Raw genomic sequence first — 20,995 nt, forward strand, 5'->3', positions numbered from 1 at the left:
CATAAAGACTAGACATGTGTGTATATTAAAAGTGTCTAGTTTCCAGTTGTTAGACAAAGGAGGGTGGGTTGCTCAAGTGAATGATGTATGACGTAATAAAACTGTCTATATAGGCTAATACTAAGCTGTAAAGAGGAGCTGGTTCTGTCTGGAGGCGAGCTGCTCTCTATTGACTCCTGCACTTGTCAATAAAGAGCTTCTGATCGGACCTTGCTGGTGTTGCCTGTTTCTCTGTGGTCAGACAACGAACTTCGCTGTCGGGGTTAGAGTCCCTGACACTGATGAGACGAGGGGGGGCAGGGCCCTGGGGGGGCAGGGCAGTAAGGAGGGTTTGAGGTGCTGATGAGGCATGGGGGGGCAGGGCACTGGGGGAAGGGGCAGTGAGGAGGGTTTGGGGTGCTGATGAGGCAAGGGGGCAGGGCGCTGCGGGAAGGGCTCTGGGGTGCTGATGAGGCAAGGGGGCAGGGCGCTGGGGGCAGGGCAGTGAGGAGGGTTTGGGGTGCTGATGAGGCGAGGGGGCCAGTCTAGGGGCAGGGCACTAGGGGAAGGGCAGTGAGGAGGGTTTGGGGTGCTGATGAGGCGAGGGGGGACCGGTCTAGGGGGCGGGGCACTGGGGGGGAAGGGTAGTGAGAAGGGTTTGGGGTGCTGATGAGGCGGGGGGGGCAGGGCGCTGGGGGAAGGGCTCTGGGGTGCTGATGAGGTGAGGGGCGGGCGCTGGGGGCAGGGCAGTGAGGAGGGTTTGGGGTGCTGATGAGGCGAGGGGAGCAGGGCACTGGGGGAAGGGCAGTGAGGAGGGTTTGGGGTGCTGGTGAGGCAAGGGGGCAGGGTACTGAGGGGGTTTGGGGGTGCTGATGAGGCATGGGGACCGGTCTAGGGGGCAGGGCACTGGGGAAGGGCTTTGGGGTGCTGATGAGGCGAGGAGGGGGCCGGTCTGGGGACAGGGCAGTGAGGAGGGTTTTGGGGTGCTGATGAGGCGAGGGGGAGCAGGGCCCTGGGGGCAGAGCAGTGAAGAGGGTTTGGGGTGCTGATGAGGCGAGGGGGCGGTTTAGGGGCAGGGCGCTGGGGAAGGGCTCTGGGGTGCTGATGAGGCGAGGAGGGTTTGGGGTGCTGAGGCGAGGGGGCCGGTCTGGCGGGCAGGGCACTGGGGAAGGGCTCTGGGGTGCTGATGAGGTGAGGGGGCCGGTCTAGGGGCAGGGCACTGGGGGCAGGGCAGTGAGGAGGGTTTGGGGTGCTGATGAGGCGAGGGGGGCAGGGCACTGGGGGAAGGGCAGTGAGGAGGGTGTGGAGTGCTGATGAGGCGAGGGAGCAGGCACTGGGGAAGGGCAGTGAGGAGGGTTTGGGCACTGGGAAGGGCAGTGAGGAGGGTTTGGGGTGCTGGTGAGGCGAGGGGGGCAGGGCACTGGGGGAAGGGCAGTGAGGAGGGTTTGGGGTGCTGATGAGGTGAGGGGGGCCGGTCTAGGGGGGCAGGGCACTGGGGGAAGGGCAGTGAGGAGGGTCTGGGGTGCTGATGAGGCGAGGGGGACCGGTCTAGGGGCGGGGCACTGGGGTAGTGAGAAGCGCTGGGGAAGGGCGCTGGGGCGGGCGGCGCCGGGGACTCCCAGGGCAGAGCCGGCGGCGCTGCGCGCGGGCACTTCCTCCCCCCGCCCCGCTCTTACCCTGCGGCCGCTCGCGAGGGGCCGCCGGCGCGGGGCCGGGCTGGCTGCGGAGGAGCCGCAGCGCGGCCAGGCCGGAGGCGGCGGCGCCCAGCGCGGCCCCGCAGACGAAGCCGCCCAGGAAGCGGCGCTTGGCGAATCGGGCGCCCGCAGTCCCCGCCATGGCCCGGCCGGGGAAGGAGGCGGCGGCTCCGCTCAGCGCTGTCCCCACGGAGCCCCCTGCCGGCCGGCCGGGGAGAGCAGCGGAGCCGCCCGGCCAGCCCCGACCGCGGCCTGCAGGGGGCCGGGAACCGCTGCGCCAGGGACCGGGCGTGAGGCCCGGGGCTCCCCACTAGCCCCAGGAAAGGCCCCTCGGTTTGCAGCCTAAGCCCGCTTCAGAGAGAGGCGGGAGGAGCAAGCTGGGGAAAGTGTTACAGCTGCGGGGGGGGGGGGGGGGGGTAAATCCCTGGGGTTCCTTTGCTGCAGATCCTCTCACTGAGGAGATTGGAAATAATACACCAGAAATGTGTCACCCTGAACGTAATGAACGGTGGGAACAAGCCACCCGCGCTCATGCGGGATTTTCCAGCACCTGCAATTTTTACATTAAGAATCGCTTATTTTTTCCCTAAAATCTGCTGTGTTTAGGGAAGGGCTCTAGCCTGTTATGCACGAGGTCAGAGATGATCGCAAGGGTTGGTTCTGGGCTTGGACTGTGTTATTCTAATCTGCACCTGACCCTTGCTGCTACCCGGAGTAGAGCGTTTCTGTTCAGTAAAAGAGGCTTCAGCTAATAAATTTAGTCTTTAACTGATATGGGTAATGCCGTGAGACCAAGGAATCTATGCTTAAGAAAAAATGAGGAAAAGTAGGGGCCAGGTGCCAGGCTTTGCCGTACAGAGGTTTACCTACAAAGATTTCCATTTTGTTTAGTTTTTTTAATATCTAAGTACTTTCCACAAGGTAAAAGACATACAAGCTGACTTATGGCAGTAAAGTTAGATCCTCACCCTTCTCCTCCAGCCCCCAGAAGGTGTAAATTACATGAGAAGTATGGAAAATACACAAAGATGCTAATAGTTAAAGTTGTTGTGTGGAAAAGCACAGGGGAGCTGTGATCTTTAGATCCTGTGGTAATGAGTTCTAAAGTCTTGGGCCCCATGTGAGAAGCACCCTGGCTGCGGGCTTGTCTACACTACAAAATTAGATAGACTCAATTTAGGTCAACCAACTGCCACCACAGTAATTCAAGCAGCTGTTGGTATCTACATTACCCTCCTTCATTGGTGGGGTGTATCCTCACCAGGAATCACCACCAACTGAAGTGGGGCATTATGGGGGCACTGACAGCCATGCAGGACTCTCAGCTGGAGCCCCCCAACCTAAGGTTACAGCCCCAGCTGTGAACCCAGCCCACTCAATTTCATAACAGGGAGCCTTACCAGCCTTGAAATAGACCAGGGGTTCTCATACTAGCGTCAGGACCCCTCAGGGGGTCATGAGGTTATTACATGGGGGGGTTCACAAGCTGTCAACCTCCACCCCAAACCCTGCTTGCTTCCAGCATTTATAATAGTGTTAAATATATTAACTCCTCCAGTATTTATAATGGTGTAACTCAGCATGATGACGCTGGGTGGTGAAAGCCGCGAGGAAGCCACTAAGCCAATCACCCTTCTTGCAGCCAGGAATAAATATATTAAAAAGTATGTTTAATTTATTAGCGAGGTCACCCTCAGAGGCTTGCTGTGTGAAAGGGGTCACCAGTAAAAAAAGTTTGAGACCCCACTGAAATAGACATTCTTGCTATTGGCTCTGGTTCAGAGTAGAGGCATTCAGAGCTGTGGGAGCTCCAGGGGGAGCTAGGAGCCCATGCTCACAACGGGGATCTCTGCACACGGCTGAAAGCCTGGACTTTCAGCGCTGGGCAGCCTAGCACCAGGCTCGCAGCTCGGGCTGTCACCTCAGAGTTGAGGGGTGGCTCCAGCTGTGAACCTCACTGGGCTCGAGTTCACAGCACAGAGCCTACCAGCAGCAAAACTGACATTCTTGTCAATTTACAGGCCTAGCTGTGAACCCCAAGCTGCTGACAGAATGACAGCTAACAGCTGAAGTAAGTAGTGCACTGCCTATAAGGATACTTTGTCACCCTAACTACACTGGCATAAGTGCTACGCCTCATGTGACAGCAGAAGCGGAAGTGTAGCAGGCCACTTACTATGGCAGAAGCAGCATTCTAGTGTAGACACTGTCCTAATTAGATCAGTGTAAACTGCCTTAGGTCATCCTAATTCTGTAATGTAGACCAAGCCTCACGCACACAAGCTTGTGGCTCTTGGCAGATCTTTTCATTGTTTCTGAAAAGCAGAGCTGTTGGGCTACTCAGTCCTTCAATTCCCTGGTCCTCCAACTAAGGGCCTTGAAAATAAGGATGGAGGGTAAGATTTAATGGGTGCTCTGAAATCCATATTTAGGCATCTAAAGAACTGGCCTGATTTTCAAAAATGCTGAATGCTCGGCAGCTCTCACGGCCTCCAAATGGGCATGCCAAGTGGAAAGAGGACATGTTCAAAAAAGAGTAACTATATCCCTTATATAGACAGAGTAATTTGCAAAAATATTATGTGCTGATACTATTAACCATCCTCCAAAGGAACACACAACACAACCCAAAGTCATAACTAGAGAGCATGTCAGCACTGAGAATCAGACCAGGCTACCTTGCTTAAAATCCTTTTCCACACACATTTGCAAAAGAAGTGCTCATCTCGCTGAAATTTTGGTGATATTTAGTTTCTAGCATCATGCTGAGTTACATAAGCAGCACAGAGATTCCAGTTGTCAATGTCCAGCACAATTTCCTTGATGTCTTCCTTCTCCCACCAAGGTGGGAATCAAAGATGACATGGGGACAAGAGGAAGCTGCAGTTCCAATGCTAGCTCTGACCTCCACTCCATTGTCCAAGACAACCATCTCTGTACCTTAGCTTCCCCATCTATAACACAAGGGTAACACGCCGCCCAGGGGAACATGAGTTAATAAATGTTTGCAGAACACTTCAAATATGGTTTTCAGTTAATCCTTAGCACTGATGTCCCTTGGTAGCTGATGAGGGCTTTTGTTGGCCAGGTACGCTGCTCCTACACCTTATCCCAACATGCTCATGCTGTCCATTTCCATGAATCTTGTCTGGGAACACTAGGATGGCAAGGAGGCCATACACAATGAAAATGCTCTGCAATATATTTTGAAAGCAAATAATTCAGGCAGGCAAAGAAGAAAAAAAGGCCTTTAGAGGTTGCATCAATAAAAGAAGAGCTTAATATTTGTAATTTATTGTTTATTTTCATATACAAAAAGATAAACTTGAAGTAGTTCTTTCTAGTTTTTTTCCTCCTATTTGTTGGGGTGTAGCTGCTTCACACAGGGCAAACACTACATTCATACTGGTTTATTCGGGCACCCAGTGCAAAGCTGAAGCAGCAAAACCCCAACTTGGCAGATCTAATTTCAATCTTGAGACTCATTTCTAAAATACCACAGTAAAAAGGAACAAAGATCCACTGCAAATGTATGAACTATGATACAATTTTCTTTCCAAAACATCTTCATTTCATAACTGCAATACAATGGATGTCTGCTTTAGGCCATTTTATATATGTGTATATATATATCTATATGTAGATATATATAGAGATATATATAATATATATAAAAAATCAGCACACTTCAATCCAAAAGGGGTTACAGCAACGAGCTTAACTCCATATACTTTTTTTCTTTAACAGGATACTTCAGTATAACTTTTGTTAACTCAGTAGTACAAGCTAGCTCTGTTCTACATTTTTAATAGCTACAAGAGTGAAATATAACCTACAACATTTACATTTCACATATCCTGGTATACAAACAGTATTTATTGAATTTGAGCCAAGGACCAAAAGAATCTTTAAAAATTATTTCACCATCTGATAGAGCTTCCTGTGATTTACACTCAGTTTACTTCTGCAATCTTCTAAGTCTCATTGTCAGAGTTTATTAAATCATTCAAACTGGAAATCCTGGAGAAACAGGTTACTGCAAACTCTTATGTATATTCTATATATACAAGTTAAGTAACACAGCGTAATAAGACTGATATACACATCCTAAAACTGATATACACATTTTTCACTAAGCTAGACAAGTCTTAGGATTCTTTAATTTTTTTTAATAAAGCACAAATTTAGAAGTAGCTGGTAAAACTGATAATATGACAGTTTAAAATGACAAATGGTTCAGATGAAATTTCTTTCTGCTGGTGCCAAAACATTTTCAGTTTTGTACTATGCTGTGTTGTTTAACTGTATGTGTCTAATGTTACATGCAGAAAGCTCTTTCCACAAAAATTGACATCAAACTGTACGTAAGTCAAGTCAACTTTACAGTATAAAATTAGTCAAATTTCACAGAAATGTGAAAAAAATATTAGCAGGTGAAAGATTAAGCCTTCAACTCTATCATGAAGATCATGCAGAATTCATAAGCAGATATTTCGAACAGATTGACAATGGCATTGTGCGGATTTATGGCATAGAATTAAGATCAAGAAGCATGTTACTCAGGGCTTGTACACATTAGCACTTACTTCAGTATAACTTAAATCACTCAGGGGTGTGGAAAAGTCCCCCCTCCTCCCCAAGCAACGTAATTTACACCGACCTAAGCGCTGGTATGGACAGTGCTATGTCGGCAGGAGCAGCTCTACTGCCGACCTAGCTACCACCGCTTGGGGAGATGGAGTAATTTATACTGATGGGAGAGCTCTCTCCCGTCATCATAGAGCATAGGCACTAGCAGCGCTACAGCTGCACAGCGACATTGGTACAGCTGTGCCACTGTAGCAACTCTAGCATAGACTAGCCCTTAGTCTGCAGTAACCACCTCCTTAAATTCGGATGGACCAAACAGCTGGTTTTCCACCATTACATAAGTGCATGGAAAGGCCATCAGTGTTCTAAAAAGTATCTTCTGGGAGACTTTAATACTTTGTAAAAGGTGTACCAAAGATTCCCTGTAACCATCAATAGCCACACACACACTTAACACTAACACTGATGCTTTAAAAAAAAAAAAAGTCACAGATCACCTTCCTCCCTTTAAATTACTTCATGTTTGGATATGAAAGTTACTATTTCATATGGATAAATTGCAAACTGTATTGGCGTATCAGGTATCTGGCTAAAATTAAAACAAATTTTAATCCACATTTCCCAAAAACATGACCAGTGAGAACGTTATATATTTTTCCTTCAGGAAAAACTGTTAGGGCTGTAATTCCCTTCAACCAGACACTGCTATGGAATACTCTGTTAGCGATGAAGCTGATTGTATTAAAAAAAACCCAGGGGAATAAAAAGGTAAAGTCCATCAAGATGCCCTCTGTTATCCAGAGACAGTTGTTTTAGCTATTACACACCATGGACATCCTAAACCCTTACCACCTAGCCATTTTTTTTTTTAATAAGTTAGAGGGTAAATTTGCAGCCTAGAAAGGCCACTAACTACTACTCAGTTAGGATTTCACAGTGACTCTGTGATGGTCACTGGTTAAGCTTTAGTTCATGGAATAGTAGAGAAAGTTGAACAAGCTACAACCGCTGCTTTCCTTTTTACAGAAACAAAATCTACAGAAATCTTCCCAGAATGCACTGTGGCATACTATAGTTTTACAACACTAATCTTATCGGAATGTTCTACACTGAGTTTTTAACAACTGGAAATGTCACTGAGCCCTCTGCTTCAGAAAAGAGCAAAAACAAATGCAGGAACAGCATTTTAAATCACATCTGTCCCAATGAAATACTGAAAATCGTAGAAATTAGAAGACGAATAAAGGAAGCACTTTTCAGATAACACCCTCTTGATATATATCCAGCACAATGCCATTAGAGAGCTTTACAGAAGCCGTTTTGGTTTCAATATTGGAAAACGAAAAAGTTTGCTTTTCTTCAGTCCTTGGGGATCTTTTTCATTTATATATATTATATATATATAAAAACACCCATATGTAGCAGGGTTCCTGTTTGTGTATGTTACAATATTGTAGTATCAAGGAGAATCCAGATAGCAACACTGTATGAGGTTTGAGGTAATTGGTTCTTGAAATACCTGGATCACAGACTGCATCCAGAAATAACAGCTGGGCAATGAAAAGTGGGTTGTTTTTCAGACAGAAAAAAAAGTTAAAAATTACAGCAGTTGCTTTTACATGTTAAAAGCCAAAGGCACAACAGAAGAGTGTTACATATCAGAACTGAATGGACATAACAGAAGTATAATCTTTCAGTGGAATTGTCTCAATAGAGAAGATTACTACTTACTTCGTGGATTATTACTTCAGTTATCAGAGCAGAATTTTAACCTAAATCAGAAGTTTTAGGGAACAAGAAGTTACACGTATTATTGACCAGGCACTTTTAAAAAGTGCTCCAGGAACACATTTATCTACCTTGGTTCAACTGAAGTCAATTCAACAGGGCCAAGATTTTACTCAGGGCATGTCTACACTGCTGCAGCTATGCCACTTGTGCGCCTTAGTGTAGATGCTGCCTATACTGACGGAAGGGGTTTTCTATCATGTACTTAATCCATCTCACTGAGAGCCGGTAGCTAACGCGACGAAAGACTTCTTCTGTCAATGTAGCTGTGTCTACACCAGGGATTAGGTCAACCTAACTACAGTACTCAGAGAGCAAAAATGTTTACAGCCCTTAGTGAACAGCCAATATAAGTAAATTTTAGTAGTACATTTTAGAATTTTTTTTTAAAATTCAATAACACCTTTGATTAGTAACAGATCAGGAAATTTATAGGATTTTTAACCTGGCAGTGTCCCACCAGTGCTTTTTAAAAGAACAGAAGAAAAAGCATCCCTTACATTGCCAGAGAAATCCAACATCTGAAAAACAGAACACTTGTCTCAATATCCTGGAAAATGACCTGTTTATGACATCTATACACTTTGAAGGGAAGGGATTTCTAGAAATTTGTTTTATTGGGTTTCTGCTGGCAACAGTTCCTTAGAGATCATATCATCAATGCATCAGAAGCAGCTGCTATAAATGGACATGTCAACGAGTAAAGTCAACCCAAGTATTTGGTCTTTGAAAATTCTTAACACGCTGATTTCACAATCCACTGTAGCATCACAGCACATGCATGACAGCACACTGATCACACATGGATATGTGAAAACTGCCTTCTTGGTTAAATCTAAGATGGCCATTCAAAAGCAACAAGCTTCTTTTGCTGAAGGGATGAAACATGCAAGATAACCAATTGGAAATATACAGTGCGGTCCCCAAAACATGTCCATGTACTTCCAACCTGCTTGTTAAATTAGTTTCAGATTAAATTGTTCCATCCTCTATACTTTGATGTAGCGCAGAGTTAGATTAAAAATTATATATTTTACTGTGGTTACACAAAACTTCTCTCCCTTTTCCCTGCAGAAAGATATTACACTTTACAAAAATAATTTGTGGTATAAAAGAATAGTCACACAATGTAGAATTTTTGCTTGTATTATGTAACTAAAAATATATATTTTTTCAAAAGTAAAAAAGTTAAAATGTTTTTATTTCCCTCACTTATTATATAGTCTACTTTTTATTTACAATGTTACCAAACAATATTCTGTATGCAAAAGTGATATAGCCGGGGGTGCTTCTTTCTTAGTAACTTCTCAACCAAAGTACTACTTGGACAGGACTGCAACAACTGCATGCTCACAATGTTATCAAGCAGTAACTTGTACAATTTAAATTTCTTACTTTCATAACAAGAGATTAGTTCTCTCTCCCGGAAAACTGGGTAAACCTCTTAACAGTCTGTCTAGAAGGTAGTGCTATTGGAATTAAATACTGGTATGTGTTTTTCAGTTTAGATACTGTTAGAGGAGAAATCACTACTCCTGGTAAGAAGGGCCCTGATCCTACAAGGTCTGCACATGGGAATTCCCACCAGGAATTCTGCATCCAATGAACTTCCAGGATCAGTCAGTGACTTCAATGGGAACAGGACTGAGACCTCAGTACTGAGTGAAATGTAACTTGATAATCAGAGAAATGGGGAGGAACATTTGCTGCATCTTGCACCTGAAACTCAGAGAGATCGAGCATGCACACTTGGCATTTCCACAGGTGTAATTCTTATCTAATACTTTTTGTGGGGGCAGGGAGAGGAGCAGAATTTCACCTTACAAGTATGAGAGAAGTCTAAGACACTGCATCTCAGACCTTAATAAAAATGACTCTATGGAGACACAAAGGTCCAAACCTGTATGGCTTTTTTTTTTAAACCCTTTCCAACTTTGGTCTGTATCCTCCTTCACTTATCTCAACACCACAACTTGGGGCTTGTGGAAAATTCTGAATGCAAGTGGGTTTTATACTCATCTTTGCACGTGTTGATAGACCTAGGGAAATTAAAGCATCTTAGATGAACCAATGATTCCAGGAACTCAAAATGTGGAGAGATGCTCTTGAACATTAAAAATGCTTATTCATAGACATAACACATACAGTAAGGGCCACCACCTACACTCAAACACTCTCACTGACCTCAGCGGGAGTTTTGCCTGACTATAGAGAGCAGGACTGGGTGGCAAATTACTACTATGATTTAATATAGGGAGTTGTTTAGTACTTCTATAGTGAGAATTGGGCTTACGTAAGGTTTGTGTGGTAGTATGTCTATATTTTTTAAATAAACTGTTCAAGAGCATAACAAAACTGCAGGAGGAATTAGTAGTTGACTTTCACCCAGGATGGGTTTAATTTAAAAAAAAATCATTTACATTAAAATTTCACTCACTTAGCCAATCAGTAGTATCAGTAACACAACAACAAACTATGTTTTAGATGGCAATCACTTAGAAGGGTCTATAAATTTTTAGGAAGGGATTGATTCATTGAATTTTAAGCCTCTCTCTAATAACAGGCGCTAGGACCACAGTGCATGTCTTAAAATTCTTATTCTGATCTAGACTGTGATGCCCTAGCTCACACTGAGTAGTACCCTTATACCTCACTGACTGCAATATGAAGAAAGGACTCAAACCAGCCCTAATTAATTTTACAAAATCTTGATCTGATTTGTGGGTGGCTGCTTAGTTCTATTGCAACTGTAGCCCCAAAATTATTCATATTCTTTGTCTTTTTTAGTATAATAGAAAATTGTCACTGGCTTCTGCTAGGAAGTTAAAACCATTTTAAAATCACTTTCTATAATATACTACTCTGACACTCATATAAGAGACTTGTAAGGGGTGACAGAACAAGACAGCTGTGTTGGTGGCAACAAACTGAATAGATTACTTCTTTGATAGGTTGGTAGAGATTACTTGGTGATGAGGGCAATATAAAATCTGTACTCAGCATGAATAAATTAAATGCTGCTTATCAAGGACTAATTCCCAGCCTCCCTTATAAAATGCACATATATTTAAACATTCATGCAGTGCACTAATTCCAGCCTTGGTACACTGATATTATCATTGTTTTAGCAGATCTATCCTGTATAGACAATTTCAGCTCCTGTAGAATTTCCCAGCTTAAAATGTGAACTCATACTTTAGTCAGCCAAATAACTAACTAAGTCAACATGACAAATTCATAACCCGAGTTAAGATAAATGCTGATGAAATCCTGGCTCCCTTGAAGCCAAAGGGAACTTTGCCATTGACAATTGCCACCCAGGATGTTTAAAATTAACATTAAACTATGAATTGCAAATTGAGTGATGATTCCCAACAATAAGATGCTGCAATGAAAATTTTAAAGAGTACATTTTAAATAGGCTGTCTTAAAGTCTGTAAATGCAGTGATCACTAGCTCTTCAAAAATGAGACTATATGGTCAATCATATTCAAAGAGGTGTTGAGGGGAAATGGTTGCAATTGCTTGTAACTGCTACACCTGTGGAGGTGCCTTATTGCTGTCTTAGGAAATGTCTTTACAATACTAAACAAAATTCCAATGGATACTGTAAAATGACCGTTCAAATGCTGGATTAGCAATGATGAAACTACTCGCTGGTAATTAGAAACCTGTGCAGCTGATGAGAACATAATCATCGACATGAAAAACCTGCAAGTTTAACTGAAACGTGTACACCTTTGTTCAAACTGGGGCAAATTTTTATGTAGACAAGACTCAGGACTTCCTTCTCTGACATACTAACATGCAGGCACACACACATTCATCCCACAGTCACATTTAAATTTGTAACTGAACATATAGGCCCTGCAGAAACTCCCTCTTACCAGTTACTGAGTTATGTTCACACAATGATCTATAAGGAACTGTAGAGCCAGAGAAGATGCTAGTATCTCACAACCAGTGTTTGGTCAAAGTTGGTATGTCCTTACAGTTCTCTGAAGTAAAATAAGCTACACGTTAGGAGTTTGAGATTATTCTTCCTCAAAAGAGACTGTTGAGGAAGAATGTCTAATAGGCTATTGAAAATCATATGGCACTTTCAATAAATACTTTAAAGCTTCTTAAATAAATCAGTTTTTTTTAAAAGCAACTGCTGTAATAAGCCTGTTTTATCCATAACACATAATTCTGAAGGAAAAAATCCAGAACAGCACAAAGATCAAAATAGTTAAAAGACAGTACAGCTTTTACTTTCCATAACAATCTGGACTGGATCCCATTTCAGGAAAAAACCTAAAAAACTACAGTTTATTCAATCTTAAGTCTTATCTAGAATCCCACCCCAAAGCTTACATCACTCCTTTTCAAACCACTAAACCACACGTATATAAATCTCAGTGCAGAAATGTATTCACAGAGCAAAAGAAAGGCCCCAATCCTGCAAACACTTATGCACATGCTTAACTTCAAGTATGTGAATATTGCCACTGACTTCAACAGAACTACTTGCATGGTTCACTTTAAACACTATGGAGTTTGTAGCATTGGGGCCAAAGATGTTAACCATCAACTAGGCCATGAACTGTGCCAGAATTTTATTACTTTGCCTGTGTTTTTGTCCAGGTTTTCTGAACAGGGTCACATTAAAAAATCAGAAACATCCACATACACAAATACACTTACATGTGTGCACATATTAATATGCAAATATACATTCAATAACTTGAAAGAAGTATTTAAGATTTTATTTAGACAGACAAGTTAAGGCAACTACCTTACTGTCTCTCCAATATCAAGGACTTTATCAAGGTTTTTAAAGCCATGCTTTTGAGAAAAATAATTTTAATCTATTTTTTCCAGTTGGTAATTTTGTTTGCTTAATGATTTACACCTAGACCAAGATTCCCTGTTGATATTTTGTCAGTGACAAAAAAAATCCCAATTTGTTTATATAATATATATTTTTACATCATAAGAAGGTCATTTGTTTAGGGCTATATTTTGGTATAAAAGCAAATGAAGTTTAAAAGTTCTGGCAATCAAAGGAGGAAAGATAACTTTCAGTTGAGCAAGACACTGATTTTTGTATTGATGTTATGTTCTGAGAAAAAGTAAAATTATTAAATAAAAAGATGTACTGTCCTTTCACTGAAACAGACCAAACACAAAATGGAAACAGCCTTCACAAACAAGAGTGAATAATGCCCAGATACCTTATATAGGCAGTTATTCTACAACTGTATACAGTTATTTACAATGGTGCTTTATAAAACAAAAAATGGTAGCACTTCCTAAAAGATTTTGGAACTTTTTTTCTTTTTTTTCTTTTTTTAAAACTCCCTTGTCATAAAAGCCAACTTACATTAAAATAGACTTACTACAAGACAACACAACTAACAAAATATATAATAAAACTCATACAAGTAGAAAATTCTGAGGTATTTCTGGTTTGAGGTGGTCTGTGGTCATGAAGTTTTTTTTTTTTTTTTTTTTTCAGTTTAAACCTCGGAAGCCACGTAACGTGTTGTGTGTGTGTGTTTTGTTTTTTAAACATTGCATGTTTTGCAAATTAAAAAAATATTTAAATGTTGAATCAGCAGCATTAGGAACATTCACTGACTAGAGCAAGTTTATGGCATACTAGAGTAACGGTATTTTAGAATATGCACCACTTTAAGACAAAAGAGTTTAGTCACAGATAAAGAGAAAGCTGAGTCAAAGAAATTGGTTTAACAGATTCTATGGTTAATGCTAATGCTGCTCTGTTACCTCCCTATATTCTGCAATTGTACAATTCAAATGCTTCTTGGGTGCAACTGTCTGCCACTGGCCCGGGTAATTTTTTCCCCTCCAGTTAAAAAAAAAAACAACAACAACAAAAGGCCTTTCTACAGAGCCACAAATCACACCACTTCTTTTTAACCATCTGCACTGGTAGCTTGGGCTAAGCAGTTATCCAGCCCTGAGGCCTTATTCCCTGAACTGCTACTGTATTTAAAGCAAGATATAAATGCTTTCAAATCTTCCAGTACTTTACAGAGAGCTTCTGAGACTATGCTGTTGTCTCTCTCAATTACACTGCTTAAAAGCATCTTTTTCCAATACTTACCTGGAGTTTTAAAAATTTATACACCTATGGTTTGGTTTTGTTCTTTTAACACCCAAGCCTGAGATATTGGGGGAAGTAAGAACTAGTACCTTGCTTATCCCATTGGCTCATTGACCCAACTTTCTCGATATGCTGCGGTGATAAATACTCTGCCTCAAAAAAGTTCTTCCCCTCATTAACTGGTTACCTGAGAAGTAGCTCCATAGCAAATGACGTTTCTCCAAATGCTGCAAAGTCCAACATCACTCTCCCCTTCTCCTATACTAAACACCCCCCCCCTTTAATTTTACCACCAAAGAGTTAACATTCTCTTCCCAGTTTCTTGTGTTTTTTCCCATTACAATGACACCCGTTAGATCCGTAAAAGACACATCTGCTGTTTGTTTCTTTTTGAAGCTCACTGTCTAAAAAAAGAAAATAGGGGAAAATAATCCTTTTGAGGAAGGTGTAATCTTATGTAACAGTCTTAAGTTTCCTCCAAAGTTTGCAGCATTGCGTTTTCTAAGATGGTACGTGGTTTTCCTTTATGTCAGAGATGCTCTGTGTTGAAGACAGACCGATAAAGAGAAACCCAGAAAACTGAATAATAAAAAAAAAAAAACACAACTGAAGTGAGTTTGTTGAGGTTCTGAGGTACCTGCACCTTTTCTGCATTCATTAGTCGGCACCTGAATGCTTGCTGAGATGTCTTTTTTTTTTTTTTTTAATACAGTAGAGCAATGTGCTGGTAAAATTGATCCAATCCAAAAAAACAACAACAACAATAATAATAATAAAAAGTCAAGATAAAATAGCAGCTGCATTCATGTGTTTGTTGGGTTTTTAAACTTTTTTTAAATCCACTGAGTCTGGAAAGACAAAAGTGAACCAGGACTTAGATACTAGACTCTTTGGGTGGCAAGTCCACGTTGGTGACAGATGTCACGATGGAAACGAGGCAGTCCGAGGTAGTGCCGTTTACTGATTTACGGATCTGAGAAATGCGCTCCTCGACACAGCCTGCCGAAAGCCGAGCCTCTGCATCGTGGTCCCAGCATTCTTCAATTGTAACACAGAGCTGTGCCAAACCCTGTGGAGTCAAGAGAAAACACACATTTAGCAAATGGATTCTCGCTGAAATCTTGTTTGCAGGGGGAAGAGAGAGGGGTGGCATGTTGAGCACCACACAGAGCCTGGCAGCAGATGTAGGAGAATCTGGACAGAGCTCTTTAACAAAAGATCCTACGGGCTTGTCTACAAGAACGGTTAGTTTGTGGCAAGACAGTGTAAATTTACCCCTCACTAGTCTGCTGCTGCACACTAAAAGTTTCCTAGTGTGCTTTGAGCTACCCTGCTTTAAAACAGGAGCAGATCAAAGCACACTAGGAAACTCCCCATGCACAGCAGCAGTATCCACAGAGACACTTAGAGCGCAGCAGGCTAGTGTGAGGTAGATTTACTCCAAGCCCTTCTATTGTCCCTATGTCAGTATTGCCAACTCTAGGTTCTCAAAAATCCTGAGTTAGGCCACAAAATATAAGATTACTTTACAAAAAGTTGTGTGTGTTTTTTTAAAATAATATACTTAAGTTCTTTGTCTTATGGGTTCTGAGCCTTTAGGATGCACTCGGATCAAGCTTTCCCCTACAAACACGAAGGCTGGACTCTTTTTGTTTTGTTTTGTTTTGTTTTTGTTTGTTTGTTTTTAAATCAAAGCAGAGATTCTCAACTAATCACTTGATTCCAGGAACAGGAATTTTAAGAAAAAGAAAAACAAACACCAAATACTGCAAGACTTGAGATAATAGCACGAGAGTTGGCAACTTTGATACAAGTACCATAAAACTCATCTTCCTAAAGAAATACTGCTTCTTTTGTATGGATAAACTGTTACATTATTTATTCTAACTGTATATTTTGTGTGTGTGTGTGTGTACACACATACATATAGTGCTTAGTCATCCTATAATATTACTAGATTAAACACCCCACCTTCTATACAGCTAAACGCAGGTCACAGATCATCTGAATTTTATCCAATTTTGAATAATCAGGATTTACCCATATATTACAACAACAAATGTCCCTGATTTTGGGAAAAGCAACAAAGAGTCCTGTGGCACCTTATAGACTAACAGATGTATTGGAGCATAAGCTTTCGTGGGTGAATATCCACTTTGTCAGATGCATGTAGTGGAAATTTCCAGAGGCAGGTATAAATATGCAGGCCAGAATCAGTCTAGAGATAACGAGGTCAGTTCAATCAGGGAGGATGAGGCCCTCTTCTAGCAGTTGAGGCTAGCCAACTACAAAAGCAGTTTCTCCTCTCTTGGTGTTCACACCTCGACTGCTAGAAGAGGGCCTCATCCTCCCTGATTGAACTAACCTCATTATCTCTAGACTGATTCTGGCCTGTATATTTATACCTGCTTCTGGAAATTTCGACTACATGCATCCGTCGAAGTGGGTATTCACCCACGAAAGCTTATGCTCCAATACTTCTGTTAGTCTGTAAGGTATCACAGAACTCTGTCGCTTTTTTCAGATCTAGACTAACACGGCTTCCCCTCTGATACCTGATTTTGGGGAAACAAAGAATTTAAACCATCTGAGACAATAGCAACAATGTGGCTGAACATAGCGGTATTTAGCTTCTTAGCTAGTGCACGGGGACTGAACAGCTCAGCGACTGAGCCTTTTACCTTTAGGCCATCATTTTTAATTCAGCGCAGGTATCTCATCTGACAGTTCACTGGCTCGTGTGCAATGACTTGGAGGTCTCAGTTCAATTAGTGGACAGGTGTACAAAGCACAAAAGACTTATCACTGCAATTAGCACCTTTGTTGGCATTTCTTCAGAAAGAATGAGACTATATACTCTCCTGAACAGGGCTGAGACATGTTGGCTTGCAGAATGAGGAGGAAGCTTGCACTGCCACTGCACATGCATGGGCCTGTTCTATGGATAAACAGAGGGCTTTGTTTTCCCGATGTCAAACTGGCCCATTTCACAAGCACTAAGCTTCAAAAAAGCTAATGCCAAGGGGCTGAGAATCCTTTTCACTACATTAATGCACAAAAAGTAACAAAATATTCCATCTCTGCTTATGCTGGTGAAGGGTGAAACTGCTTTAAAAAAAAAATCCAATCAGTTGATTAAAACCACAGTAACGGAAAGGACAAACTATCCAACAGAATGGGGACTGCATAAGTGTCACATGACCTGGGTTCGATTCCCAATGCTTCCACTGCCCTTCTGACTGACCCTGGGCAAATCACTCAGTTTCCCTATTGGTAAAATGGGGATACGATACTGACCTCATTTGTAAAGTTCTTTGAGCTCTGCTACTGAAAAATGGTATACAAGAGCTGCATACTATTATTTTTAGCTATGGATTTTTCTTCTTACAGTGATATTCTACATCATACCAATGAAGGGGTGAGGAGGAAGAAGTCAGGGAGAGAGAAGGCGACAGGGACTGTTTTTAGAGGTGCTCAGCACTTGTAGTTCCCATGGAGTTGTGGATGCTCAGCTCCTTTGAAAATTAGGCCCAGGAGACTAGAGAAATAAAGTTCATATGTAGTTTAGTTTATTCCTCCAGACAGTTCCGTTCTGCCAAACTGTTAAAAGATAATTTCCCTGATGTAACTGGCTTGAAGTTAACATCCAATGCTCAACTGCATTGCTAATTCCAGTCATCAGGGGAAACATTTTAAACTGTTAACGAGATGGGACATACAGGGTGTTTCAGCCAGTGATCCTTGAAAGCAGGCCGCATCTTTTTGTGAACCACCACTTCCTGCAGGTCCTCAAGGGATGGATGCTGACCTATCTCCTCTTCAAAAGGCAGCATATACTCATCCACTGGACCTGAGGTATATGGAGAGAACTATGTTAATACAGAGAAGGACTCTATTAAGTAGATGTATCTTTTCACTTCGTCTGAACTGCAATTCCATGGCAACAGAAAAACTCAGTCAAAGCAAAGCATCGCATACTACGCAAGTCACGTCATTTTATACCAATGTGATTTAAATTCCCCCTTCACAAAACCATTCTGCCATCACTGCTAGTTGTCAATTCATGAATTTGCTATGAACCCCAAATCTTGCACAACACTCCAAATTTTGCCTTTTTCCTAGTTGAAAATCAGTGTGGCATTTTGTAAAAAAAAACTAAGCAAGTTAACACCAAATCCCAGTTGATTATGTTTGATGCCTGACTCCAAATACACACAATGTCCTGGCAGCAGATATCAATATGCCAGTCACTTCATTTTAGTCCCTGACTTGCTAGGTCAAACACCGATGAAATATTTGTCATTTGTTCTTTCATGACCTAGTCTGATCATAGACTTATGGCAATAAAGCAATAACACAGTCATTTGTTTTTAGTTACTACACTGCAGTCGTGGTCCTGAGAACCAACACTTCCCTAAAGAAGCCAACCCTGATTAAGTGACAGCCTGCAAGGCATCATCAATTTAGGTAGCGCTAGCACAGTTATGCTATTGACAGTATTGTCCATGTAACAATGCACAGCTTGGGAATATTCGGATAGTTCTTGCAATTCTTTCATGTTTCAATGGACCTCTGCATAAATGACCCAAGATGGAAAGCAGGAATGTAGTAAGGCTAAACATAGCTAGGATCAACCCATAATGTAGGGCCTCAAACATTTTAATGTATTCAGGCATATGATGAACTTAATTTTTGAGACACTTTAGGGAATAGGATCTGGAGAAACTTGATCTGGGTCAATTCTGCTTTGAATGGTGGTTAACTATAACAGGACAGCAACTTTCAGAAATCTGATTCAGCATTAGACAGCTAACTACACTGTAGAAAAGTACAGAAGCTTTCGTTTTGACCCTTTTCTGTACAGTTAAGTCTTAATCTGCACTGGGAGCTGGACCATGCCAAGCACAAATGCATTCTGAAACAATGTCGTTCTGTGAGAAAAGGGCTTGAAAACTGCAAAGAAGATAGTTTTCCAACAGGAGTAGAGGCATATTTTCTTCTCCGGGGAGACTTTTTGTTTTAATTGTGCTTTAGACTAATCTCCAGCTAGTCCATATAGAATGATTTCTGAACACTTCAGCTATCACGAGTATGGCTGTGAACTGCTCTGAACCACAACAGCATGTGAAAACTTTTCTAAGCAGCAGTCTGGACTCCCAATTGTGGCAATAAGTTTGGTTTATTGAAACATCATTTGGCATATCATAATGCTTAGATGCACTCTAACAAATAGCACGCCAACTGAAATGAGGATTTTTTTTTTAAGGGTTCTTGTGCATTACTGCATGGTCTCTTTAGACCAAGAAGTGACCTCTTTCAAACCGGACAGTATTTCACATGGATTCCTTCAAACTGAAGGCCAAAAAAAAAAAAAAAGAGCTGCATATTTTTATCTGCTCATGAACTGTAAACCATCAAGACTACAATATTGAAATATGTGGCTATTACTCTGAAAAGTGACTAAAAGACCATTTAATGTTTCCCATTTACGTGGTGCCAATCAGTAAAACAAATCTAAATATTTAGCCCCCAGATAAGCCATCTCCATTGATGGGACAATGATAATGACCTTCCTACGCATATCCCCACCCCATCAAAGTATCAGGACTGTTCCAACACACCTTTAGGGAAAGCCTGAATGAACATTTGCAACATGCTGTGCACATCAATAAACTCTTGCTCCACTGCAGCAGAAACAGAATAAAAGAGGCCTTAGCTTGAGCTACCTGCTGGTAGCCACCTGATATACAAAGCTTGAACTGTTGGCACAAGCACCTGGCTGATCTCAAAATGACAAGAAGAAAAAGGAGGAGAGAGGTGATCTCAAAGAACCAAGGAGCCAAACCATAGGTCAAAACAAACACCTGAAACTGAACTGGAAACTAGCTCAGTCTATAGAGCACAGGTATAAGCAGCAGCACTGGTAAATCCACTAAATTTGCAGGCAGCTTAGGGTATGTCTACATTGCAATTAAACACCTGCACCTGGCCTGCGTCAGCTAACTTGGGGCTTGGGCTATGGGGTTGTAAAATTGCAGTATAGACATTCAGGCTTGGATTGAAGCCTGGGCTCTCAGATCCTGCTGCCTCATGAGGTCCCAGAGCTTGGGCTCTAGCCCAAGCCCAAACATTTACACCACAATTTTACAGCACCACAGCCAGAGCCCCTCTAGCCCAAGTCAGCTGACACACGCCAGCTGTGGGTTTAACTGCAGTGTAGACATACCCAGTATGAAGGGAAGGTATTTTTGAAGTTTCCAAGGACTCTTCAGGGACAGTCACACAGTAGAGGTCATTGCAGTAAGCCTGGAGGCATTATGGGGTCATTGTTTATTAGTCTCCAATTATTTCCAAATCAAATATGCTCATTTTTATAAGTAATAACATGCTCCTCATAGACACACTAACTGCCAGCCTTATAAACTCAACCTGGACTCGCAAGCTGAGCAGGGTTCTTTTTGGTGCACACACCTCCAACAATAGAAAGTTCTGCAGGCCAAATGTGCCCTTAGTTACATTTGTGCATACTCAATGTCCTGGAACTGACATGTAGTCTGAGGTCACTGCTGAAGTGCGAGTCACAGTGCCATTCATCTCCATGTCCCAGCGCTGTATGGGCTCTGCATGACCAACAAGACTAAACATTCGGCACAGCAGACGTGGCTCTGAATAAATGCATGGAGCAGATCCATTGAGTCAGAAGGTGCCTGTAGCAGAGAGGCGTGACCTCCCTCAGAAATTGACAAAGAGGGAGGGCCAGAAGCCCTCTGGTGGGCGGAACCAGGAAAGCCATGCCCACCACGCCAGAAGCAGAGGGGCAGGACAGGAACAG

General features: G+C 42.3%; 2 protein-coding genes across 3 annotated transcripts in view; both read right to left on the reverse strand.

The window, feature by feature from the left end:
- The window catches only part of EXOG (exo/endonuclease G), a 41,127-nt gene extending 39,250 nt beyond the window's left edge, over nt 1-1,877 (reverse strand). The window contains exon 1 of the mRNA XM_039527773.1: nt 1,656-1,877. Coding sequence (XP_039383707.1) covers nt 1,656-1,815 — 160 coding nt within the window. The 5' untranslated portion in view covers nt 1,816-1,877. The remainder of the gene's footprint in view (nt 1-1,655) is intronic.
- Nucleotides 1,878-8,388: 6,511 nt separating this feature from the next.
- ACVR2B (activin A receptor type 2B) overlaps nt 8,389-20,995 on the reverse strand; it is a 161,693-nt gene continuing 149,086 nt past the window's right edge. For both annotated transcript variants that reach the window (XM_039525662.1, XM_039525663.1), the window contains exons 10-11: nt 17,883-18,013; nt 8,389-15,232 (exon numbers count right to left, since the gene is read on the reverse strand). In XM_039525662.1, the coding sequence (XP_039381596.1) occupies nt 15,038-15,232; nt 17,883-18,013 (326 nt within the window). In that variant the 3' untranslated portion in view covers nt 8,389-15,037. The remainder of the gene's footprint in view (nt 15,233-17,882; nt 18,014-20,995) is intronic.

This window comes from Mauremys reevesii, linkage group 2 (assembly GCF_016161935.1).
Source record: "Mauremys reevesii isolate NIE-2019 linkage group 2, ASM1616193v1, whole genome shotgun sequence".
In the NCBI taxonomy this organism is placed as follows: domain Eukaryota; kingdom Metazoa; phylum Chordata; order Testudines; family Geoemydidae; genus Mauremys; species Mauremys reevesii.